Raw genomic sequence first — 11,150 nt, forward strand, 5'->3', positions numbered from 1 at the left:
CTTGATTTCTTTCTCTTGCCTGATTGCCCTAGCCAGAACTTCCAACACTATGTTGAATAGGAGTGGTGAGAGAGGGCATCCCTGTCTTGCGCCAGCTTTCAAAGGGAATGCTTCCAGTTTTTGCCCATTCAGTATGATATTGGCTGTGGGTGTGTCATAAATAGCTCTTATTATTTTGAGATACGTTCCTTCAATACCGAATTTATTGAGAGTTTTTAGCATGAAGGGCTGTAGTATGGACATTTTAACAATAATTCTAATCTATGAACACAGAGTATCTTTCCTTTATTGGAGACTTCAACTTCTTTCATCAATGTTTTATAGTTTTCAATGTACGGATCTTTCACCTTGTTGGTTAAATGTATTCCTAAGTATTATATTTTACTTGGTAGCTACTATAAAAGGGATTGTTTTCTTGATTTCTTTTTCAGATAGTTTGTTGTTAGTACTTAGAAACACTACTGATTTTTGTAGGTTGATTTTGTATACTGCAACTATACTATATTCATTTACCAGGTCTAACAGTTTTTTCTGGAGTCTTTGTGGCTTTTTGTATGTAATGTCACATTGTCAGGAAACAGTGACAATTTCATGTCTTTCTTTCCTGTTTAGATACCTTTTACTTTTTTATTTTATTTTACTTTATTTTGCCTCATTGCTCTGGTAAAGAGTGTTGAACAGAAGTGGCAGAGTCGACATCCTTGTCTGGTTCCTGAAATCTTGTTTTGATGAAACAATATATATATATACTTTCTTCCTTCTGGTTTCTCTAAGTGATAAAGATCCTACTCAAACTAGCTTAGGCAAAAAAAAAAAAATCATGTATTGACCTATACCTGTAAAGTTCACTGAGCTAAGCCCACACCCTCAAATAATTTTTATTAAGAACTTCTAGAGTGAAACTCTCCAGACAATGGGAAGGCTAAAATTAGGGCACCACTCAGAGGGGACCATGAAAATGACAAAATTACTCTTCTCAGAGTGCTCAAACCAGGGCAGGACAGGTTTCCAACAAGTCTTTTTTTTTTTTTTTTTTTTTGAGACGGAGTCTTGCTTTGTCGCCCAGGCTGGAGTGCAATGATGCCATCTTGGCTCACTGCAAGCTCCGCCTCCTGGGTTCATGCCATTCTCCTGCCTCAGCCTCCCCAGTAGCTGGGACTATAGGCTCCCGCCACCATGCCCAGCTAATTTTCTTTTTTTTTTTGTATTTTTAGTAGAGACGGGGTTTCACTGTGTTAGCCAGGATGGTCTTGATCTCCTGACCTCGTGATCCGCCCGCCTCGGCCTCCCAAAGTGCTGGGATTACAGGTGTGAGCCACCGCGCCCGGCCCCAACGAGCCTTCTTGAGCTTCATTAAAAAACCTGTGTGCCTATATATCTGGAAAAATGTACCATGCGCTTTAAGTTATAAAAGAAAGTAAAAACAAGCTGTAGAGTTCAAACATGAGTCCCCAGTTCTAAAGGCAAAGAGACAGATAATCTGAAATGTTGGCATCTGAGCTCTATGGCAACTCTATGTAGCTAACTGCAAAGTATACCAATAATTCACTTAATAATGACACTGATTTTCAACAGAAATGCGGGGCAACCCAGCTAGTGATATGTAAATCTTTTTAAATCATCAGGCTGACAAGTGTTCATGGCTTCAAAGTATAAAAGTATCAGCAAATTACAACAAACCCAACGACTTCTTAAATTCACACATAATCCTTTATTTTAAAAAATTCCTAGGTCAAAAGTTGATAGTCATATAATACCAATTTCATAACTATTATGTTTTCAAAGTACTTAGAAGAATTGGGTATGTTTTATATATCCCAAACAAATACGCCTTCCTTTAGTCACTCAACAAACATAAGCACCCACAATGCATATTAAACTAGGAGGAACTGCTGATTTTGATCATTTTTACCTATAAAGAAGAGCAATTTCATATGGTTCAACATGAAACCAGGCATTTGCCTGTTGCTTGTATACAACAGTGAAAACAAATTCCCTGGCTCCATGTAGAGTTTACATTCTGTGTGTATGTGTTTGGAGATATTGGGGCATATAAATGAACAACCAAATATATGGTATATCAGATGGTGTTACAAACTTGAAAGAAGAACACAAAAGTTTAAGGGGGATAGGAAGTATAAAGGAATTGTCATTGCCATTTTATGTGGCTACTCAGGGCAGGTGTCACTGATGAGATGATATTTCAGCAAAATCCTAAAGAAAAATGGAGTAAGCATCTTAGATACCCCTTTAACAGCAAAATCTGGCTACTAACAAGAAAATTTCTGCCAAGTTTATGCCAAAAAATACAAGAACAAATAATTCTGCTAAAACCATTAGAGTACTAAAACAATTACAGCCCTTATTAAACTTGCAACCCAATCTATCCCTAACAAGTACATTCCATGAAAACTAGTGCTGCTGCCACCTACAACTCTTACTTTACACATGTTTCATTTAAGTACTTTATTTTTTAATCCAAGTTTTCAAACTAATAAATATCCATGTGTAAGAATATACATAAAGATAAGCAATTTATTCTTACATCTTTTGAAGAACCTGGGCCATCACAACCCCATTCGTTAAATCTTCCACGGTCTGCCATGGTGCATCCACATTAAATGTCTGGATCTGAAGGGAAAAAAAGGGGGTGGGAAGAGATTCTGTGGTTACCTATGTAGAAAATTTCTTAGGCTTTTTTTTTTTTTTTTTTTCTTTGAGACAGAGTCTAGCCCCATCACCCAGGCTGGAGTGCAATGGCCCGATCTCGGCTCACTGCAACCTCCACCTCCCAGGTTCAAGTGATTCGCCTGCCTCAGCCTCCCAAGTAGCTGGAATTACAGGAACACGCCACCACGCCCTGCTAATTTTCTGTATCTTTAGTAGAAACGTAATTTCACCATGTTGTCCAGGCTGGTCTTGTACTTCTGACCTCAGGTGATCTGCCCGCCTCGGCCTCCTGAAGTGCTGGGATTACAGGCGTGAGCCACAGCACCTAGCTGAAAATTTCTTAGGCTTTTTTTTTGGGTGATTATCTCATATTAGGAATTGGAACACATTTCAAAAAGAAGTCTTAATTGGAAACTTTTGCCTTTAAGGGAAATGTCCTGCCAAGTATTACCGTAATTTTTCCCCATCGGTAAAAGAGAAATCGTGGTGGATACTGGGTGGCTTTCCAGCATCCATTCTACTCACACAACATCAATCTACAAAAATCACGGCACCTTCATCCCCTCTACCAGTGACTGACTCAGGGACACACAGGGAAAAGACAATTTGAACTAAAGAGAGATAAAGAGATGCTTCTGGGAAAGAAAAGCCAATCTCCTGTTGATTTAAGTATGCTGCCTCCATTACTGTGAACAGTCATCTCATGACTACAAAGGCAATCATCTTAAGATTAGGCCAATGCAGTGAAAGGCAGAGAGAAGAACTAGAAAGAACTATATCCCCTCCACCATGGCCCCCACACCAAAAAAAAAAAAAAAAAAAAAAAAAAAAAAAAAAAGAAACAACTATGTCCTTAAGGTAAAAACTGTACTGAATTTAAAGAATCTTGATGCCTCCTGGTATGTGAGATGAATTCATTTATTATTTACGCCTGGTGAGGTTCCAGTTTCTGTTACTCGGAGGTCAAATATGTTTAAAAAGATGTAGAAGTCACTCTTAGAATGGTTAAGTTAAATACTCACTTCATTTTGATTTCAAATATATTCTGAAACTTTGTACTGATCAACATGATGTAGCCAAGAAATGTACTTTCCCTAACAGTATAAATTATCTCTCAAAGTAAAAAAATGTAGCTGAGCCAACAATGATTATACCCAGTAGTGTACTCAGGATTTAGCAGGAAATCAATCACTGAGAATAGACACAGGCCATCCTCTCATAGAACTTACAACTAGGAAAAATGAAACAGTATAATAGAAGTGTCAACAGCAGGCACAAAGATGAGAAGGGAGAGTGGGATGCAATCTAGGTATGAAGAGCAGCTTGGTATAGATTGGGTAGGGGTAAGAATTGGAGGAAGAGACAGAACAGGGGAAAAATAAAACGGTGAAAGACAGGGCAAAAAACTGAAGAATTAACATGTAAAACCTTAGAAGCCACATTACGACCTTATCCTATGAATAAAGTAAACAAAGGATTTGAACCAGGAGAGTAAGCCATGAGGTTTGCACTGTATTAATATAAAATCTGGCCGGGGGCAATGGCTCATGCCTGTAATCCCAGCACTTTGGGAGGCCGAGGCGGGCGGATCACGAGGTCAGGAGATCAAGACCATCCTGGCTAACACAGTGAAATCCTGTCTCTTCACTAAAAATACAAAAAATTAACCAGGCGTGATGGCACGCACTTGTAGTCCAAGCTACTCAGGAGGCTGATACAGGAGAATCGCTTGAACCCGGGAGACGGAGGTTGCAGTGAGCCAAGTTCATGCCACCCACTGCACTCCAGCCTGGGCGACAGAGCGAGACTCTGTCACAAAAAAAAAAAAAAAGAAAAAAAAAAAGATCATACCGGCTGCAGTATAAAGGAAGGAGTAAAGGGAAAGAGACAGGGAGACCCATTTGAGTAGGTTTACATATTAACATCGATGAAGCTAAACTCAGTACTGACAATGGGAATACTGGGAATATCACTTAGGTGACCATATGTCTTCACACATATTTTTATTTATTGGGTTTGAAAAGAAGTAAAATTGCTAAGTCAAAAAGTGTATGAACATTTTAAGGTTTTTGATAAAACTATCAAACTGCCCTAAATATACACTGTAGCAATTTATTCTCTTACTAAGGGTGGATGAGTGGCTACTTCTCTGCACCGTATCAATTATCAAATCTTTTTTTTTTTTTTTTTTTTTGAGACAGTGTCTCGCTTTGTCGCCCAGGCTAGAGTGCAGTGGCGCAATCTCAGCCCACTGCAAGCTGCGCCTCCCGGGTTCGCGCCCTTCTCCTGCCTCAGCCTCCAGGGTAGCTGGGACTACAGGTGCCCACCACCGTGCCAGGCTAATTTTTTGTATTTTTAGTAGAGACGGGGTTTCACCGTGTTGGCGAGGAAGGTCTCGATCTCCTGACCTCATGATCCACCCGCCTCGGCCTCCCAAAGTGCTGGGATTACAGGCGTGAGCCACCGCGCCCAGTCAATAGCTGTCTTTTAAAGATTTGATAAATGAGGTCTCTACTAAAATGAGGTCTCTACTTTAGTAGAGAAACCCCATCTCTACTAAAAATACAAAAAATTAGCCGGGCACACTGGTGGGTGCCTGTAGTCCCAGCTACTCGGGAGGTTGAGGCAGGAGAATGGCGTGAGCCTGGGAGGCGGAGCTTACAGTGGGCCGAGATCGCCCCATTGCACTCCAACCTGGGCGACAGGGCAAGACCCCGTCTCAAAATAAATAAATAATTAAATAAGACAACTATTAACAGTACAGTCAGTAGCTTCTTCATATATAATATAGGAGAGTCTTGCAGGTAGAGACAGTTATGGTGGTAGAGGCCCAGGGAATTATCTTAAAGATCCTCATAGCAAGTTTTTACTTAAGTGTCTATTTGGAAAGGTGATAAGAGGATCCTTCCAAGCTACCCTGACACAAACCTAATACCTGGTAGAGGTGCAATAAATGATTAGTAAATGAATAAATGAAACAAATAAACACCATCTGCGGGAACTGATTTTGAATTTTACTCCATACTATCTCCAGCTGCCTGCTCACTAGTAAAAGAAATAAGCACTTAAAAGAAATAAGCACTTGCTTTCATTTTACAGTTGCTAAGTCTATGACCCATTTTCAAAAAAAAAAACCAATCACTTTCTTGTAGGTTTGTTTAGAAGGAAAAATAGGGGCAGCAGTGAGGACCATGTCTCATTCTTCTCTTTATCACTGACCTCAGCACAATGCCTGATACGAACAAGCCCTCAGTGAACGCCACTTTGAATGAAAGGAGCTAATTCTAATCCCTACTTTTGCCCTGTAAATTTGGACAGGATATTTCATCTCTCTCAATATCAGTTTTTTCATATAAAGAAAGATTGGGGAAAAAATAGCTTATAGAAGGGTGTGTTGCTTCAGAATGAATGCCCATGAGGTATTTTGCAAAATCTAAAGCAATGGTCCCAAACCTGGGTGTGTAGGGGAATCATCTGGGAGATTTCCATTTTGAAAATACACATTTTGGCTGGGCATGGTGGCTTATATCTGTAATCCCAGCACTATGGGAGGTCAAAGATGGAGGATCACTTGAGCCCAGGAATTTGAGACCATGCTGAAAAACATGGCAAAACTCTGTCTCTACAAAAAATACAAAAATTAGCTGGGTGTGGTGGCTCATGCCTATAGTCTCTGCTATTCAGGAGGCTGAGGTGGGAGGATCACTTGAGCCCGGGGGGTCAGGACTGCAGTGAGCTGTGATTGCACCACTGCGCTTCAGCCTGGGCAATAGAGTGAGACCGTCTTAAAAGAGAGAGAGAGAGAAAGAATATACACATTTCTTGGCTCCGCCTACTGAATCAGAATCTGTGTGTAGGAAGCTGGGGATCTATTTTTAACAAGCTCATCAAATAATTCTTACACAGCTGGGCACTGGTTTGGCATTCGGAATCCTATGATCTAAAGTACTACTAAAGGGAAGGGATGCAAGATTGGAAACCAGACTCTGGCCAATCAGAAGAAGCAACTCAACAAACAGGTAATTCAAAAAAGCAAGTAACTTGGTTGTTAAGACTTGATCTGGGCCCGGCGCGGTGGCTCATGCCTGCAATCCCAGAACTTTGGGAAGCCAAGGCTGGCAGATCTTCTGAGGTCAGGAGTTCGAGCCCAGCCTGGCCAACATAGTGAAACCCGTCTCTACTAAAAAATACAAAAATTAGCCGGGCGTGATGGTGCATGCCTGTAATCCCAGCCACCAGGGAGGCTGAGGTAGGAGAACTGCCTGAACCCAGGAGGTTGCAGTGAGCTGAGACTGTGCCACTGCACTCCAGCCTGGGCAACAGGGCAAGACTCCACCTCCGAAAAAAGAAGACTTGATCTGTTTTTTCTCTTGGGACTTAGGGAAAGCTAAATTTTCATTTGTTTTTAAAACGTGGTTTTATTCAATTATTTTCTCTGTATTAGCCCTGGAGGTACACAGTTGCTCATAAGGGTCAGAGATGTCCACCTCTGCTGCAAGACCAAAGTGAAACAGATCCTAAAGAAAATTTATCCCCTACAGAGTTTATTTTTGGGGTGATGAAAATGTTCTTGGAACTAGATAGTCATGATGACTGCACAATCTTGTGATCATACTAAAAACCAATGAAGTATACACTTCAAATGGATGAATTTTATGGTACGTAAACTGTACCTTAATTTTTAAGAATCTGTCACATACCAGTTCTCTGAGCGGACATCTATGGAGTATTTCGGGATAGCAATACAGTAAAACTGAAAGACAATTGCACCTAACTGCATTAAGGCATGAAACTCTCTACCTGAAGGGTTCTAATCTTTCTTTTAATTCCAAGAAGCTCTATTACCACCACCCAACTTCTACCTCCCCCTCCCCAACAAAAGCATGAAAAGAGTAAAGCATGAGATCACCTGGAATTACTATCTCTAGAGTAATGGATAATTTTGCTCCAGAGGAGACATTTTTGGCTGTGAGTTGGGTGCTATTGTCATCTAGCTGGTTGAGGCAATGGGATGCTACTATTAAACGTAACACATAGTGCAGTGTCCACAGCAAAGAACTGTCCAGTGCAAAATATCAAATAATTTTCTAGAGTCATGGTTCTCAAAATGTGGTCCCTACATCACCAACAATGGCATCACCTGGGAACCTATTAGAAATGCAAAATCTCAGGCCCAGCCCAGACCTACAAAACTAGCAACTCTGGGCGTCCGTGCTTTAGCAAGCTTTCCAGATGATGCAGATCAACACTAAAGCATGAGAATCTCTGAAGTTAGCAAACATAAAGTTAAATATCAATGCAATCAAAACACAGAGGTAAAGTTACAAAGTCACCTACAGTTAGTATAGAACAAAACCAGGATTTGAACCCAGGCTGCCTAATGTCAGAATCTGTATGTACTCATAGGCTATACTATCTTTTAAAGTACTTTAACTTTTGTACAGCAGTGACTTATTCTTCCATTAGAGGACAAAAGTTGTTGGCAGAATCGAGTTAGGCAGAGGAGGATGGAATGGGGGAGATACCACCATAATAATTATACCACCCCCAATTCTATACACTAGTATGCATTTTATAGGCTGCCAAATAAGTAATATGAAAACAATAAGAATATATTAATGTTGTTAGGTTACCCCAAAGTGTACTGAACCTATATGATGACTTTTTTTTTGGTCATAACTCGGTAACATCGAAGACTTTGTTTTTCAGTCTCTAAAACCTGGAAAAGTCCTATTTCTTCATTGAGGTTCACGTACAGTTCAAGAAATTAGGCTTGACAGATGTAGTAGGCAGGGCAGATTTTGACTCAGAGGGTGGAGAGGAGACACAGTGGAAATTTTCAAGCATGTCCTGCTGAACTTGCTTGCATAAACTTTGATTTGGAATTTAAGCTTAAGATGTTTCCCCTTGGTAGGATGATACTTAACTGTAACTCTCTTTCAACAAAAATTTGGAACTATATGGTCCTTGGGCCAGTAGGCTGTCTGATAAAAGGGCAATTTATCCACCATGTGAGGCAATGAGACGTTCCATTGAGTTCTGTATAGGTGACAGAATCATCCCTTTAAGTGCTTGAGCTTTTATTACTTTAGCCATTTCTAGAGGAATAATTTCTAAAATGTACTATATACATCTGTCCAATCTCAAAGTAAATGCTATGTAGTGAAAACAAACTTTTATCTGATACTCAGGAATATAATTATGATCTTCAAAAATTGAACATGGAGGTTCTAAAAGTACATAAGGCTGTCATCCCAAAGACGGAATCACTCAGCTCTTGGATCTTGTCTGTCTGACAGTTGTCTGCATTTTGCTGAGTGTCACAGTCACCTTCTAGCTTACTGTGTGAGAGCAAAACCCCCCACACAACCAAATTGACTAGAAGTTGACATAAAATCAAGAAAATTAAACTAAATGAGTCTTTTCTTTGGAGTGTACATTTTTGCTTGCATTTGGTTTTAGAATTGTACTTAGCATTAATCTGGCTTACAGATAGGAGGAGTGATATTATACATTTAAATGTCATCAAACATTGCTCATTGAAACATTTATTCTGCTTTTTATGATGACAGCTAAAAGAAAACAAACCCAGCATTTAAACTCTATTTTGAAACGTGTTTTAAAGTGTTTCCAAATCTTAGAACTGTACATCTTCAACACTGCCCTCCAGTTTTGTCACTGATAATCTCTAATCTTGTCCACAAATTTTCATTGATGAGTTTCCAGTGACATTTCAAAAAGACTATTCTACGATACCACACTCCCTGACCTCTCTACAGCTGATAATGTGGATTACCCGTTTCCTTGACATTTTAGGAGATTCTAAATAGATTCTCTCATGTTGTCAGGTTCTGTCAGTAGCCCTTCAAACTTCTAAGATTTTTCCTCTATATTTTTATCAGCATTTCTCACTTAAATAAACACAATTACTACGTACCATATTTTGTGGATGCCATTCAAATACAGACGGTCCCCAGCTTAGGATGGTTTAACTTGAGACTTTTCAACTTTACAATGACGCAAGAGATACACATTCAGTAGAAACCATACTCTGAGTACCCATACAGCCATTATATTTTTCATTTTCAGTACAATGCTTAAAGTGCATCAGATATTCAACACTTTATTATAAAATACGTTTTGTGGTAGATATTTTGCCCAACTGTAGGCTAAGGTAAGTGTTCTGAGCACGTTTAAGGTAGGCCAGTCTACGCTACGGTGTTTGGACGGTTAGGCGTATGAAATGCATTTTCAACTTACAGTATTTTCAACTTACGATGGGTTTACCGGGATGTAACCCCATCGCAAGTTAAGGAGCCTCTGTACACCTCTTTATTTCCATGTCTTTCCCCCCTCCCAGATTTTAAACAATGTAGCCCTACTTAGATTCAATTAGCTTCATCTTTGCCTTCTTGCTTCTTTTTCTAGCACAAAGGGAAGCACTACTTGCACACTCAAAAACTTAAATCTTAAGTTTCTCAGCATTCTGTTTACAGATGTACAGATTCTGCCAAATCTTTTCCTTCCACAATATCAAAGAATTTAGTAATTCTTTCCTCTCTCTCTCCCCTGCCTAGTCAAACCTCGGCCACATTATGCAACTTACCAGTTTTCCTCTCTTCTGAAATACAGCAGTGAAAGGCATCTCCTTGCCTGGAGGCAGAACTCATCAGAAGTGTAAGCTACATGCTAACTACATACTGCTGCTAAAGATGTGAAATCCCCGAAATGGTCTGATATGCAACTGGCTACGCAAGCTCTACCAAGTCTATGTTTCAAGGACAGAAATTGATTCGTGACGTAGCCAAATTATAAAAACCTCAGACTATTTTTACTAATTTTTTTAACAACCAACGTAAGGCAATACTTCTCCAGTCTTTCCAGCAAAGTGCCTTGCACAGGATCGTGACGTCTACACTCCAAGGATCCTGACTCGTAACCCAAGACACCGCTAAACAGAATTTCTCTCACATCCGTATTTTACCTTTAAAAGTAATACAAATGCTGTAGTCGCCTCCATCAACACATCCGTAAACATTTAATTAACATTCTCAGCAATGAGTGAAACGGAGGCTCCCGAAGGCAGCGCGAGGTCCGCCCCGGCTCTGCGCATCCCTCTCCCTCCCCGGCCGACGCCGCGGCAAGAACGACTAGAACCCGGGCGTCGGTTCCCCGGCCGCGTCCTGAAGACCTGGCTTCAGGAAGGAGCGGCCGCTGACGTGAGAGGTGAGTGTGTATTTACTTCAAAGTGTGAGAAATCTAAAACCGTTTAAGAATTCAAAATCAGAATCCCACACGCTGTCCCCCAAGGCCTTCGAGTTCCATTGTTGACGCCCAGACACCTCCAGAGTCCTTTAAACGTCTGCCCGACGCCTCTGACAGGCGTCCGCCCCTCGCGCACTCCCATCCCCAGCGGCGCCTCGCATCGGAAACTGGGTCCCCGGGCGCCTCCCGCATTCTCCCCACGCTCCCTCACAGGT

At 40.7% G+C, this 11,150-nt stretch overlaps 1 protein-coding gene across 1 annotated transcript in view; it reads right to left on the minus strand.

The window, feature by feature from the left end:
- HOOK3 (hook microtubule-tethering protein 3) overlaps nt 1–10,315 on the minus strand; it is a 128,552-nt gene extending 118,237 nt beyond the window's left edge. The window contains exons 1-2 of the mRNA XM_012001057.1: nt 10,277–10,315; nt 2,546–2,631 (exon numbers count right to left, since the gene is read on the minus strand). Of these exons, the coding sequence (XP_011856447.1) occupies nt 2,546–2,631; nt 10,277–10,315 (125 nt within the window). The remainder of the gene's footprint in view (nt 1–2,545; nt 2,632–10,276) is intronic.
- Nucleotides 10,316–11,150: the final 835 nt, after the last annotated feature.

Source organism: Mandrillus leucophaeus, unplaced genomic scaffold, assembly GCF_000951045.1.
Source record: "Mandrillus leucophaeus isolate KB7577 unplaced genomic scaffold, Mleu.le_1.0 Scaffold649, whole genome shotgun sequence".
NCBI lineage: Eukaryota > Metazoa > Chordata > Mammalia > Primates > Cercopithecidae > Mandrillus > Mandrillus leucophaeus.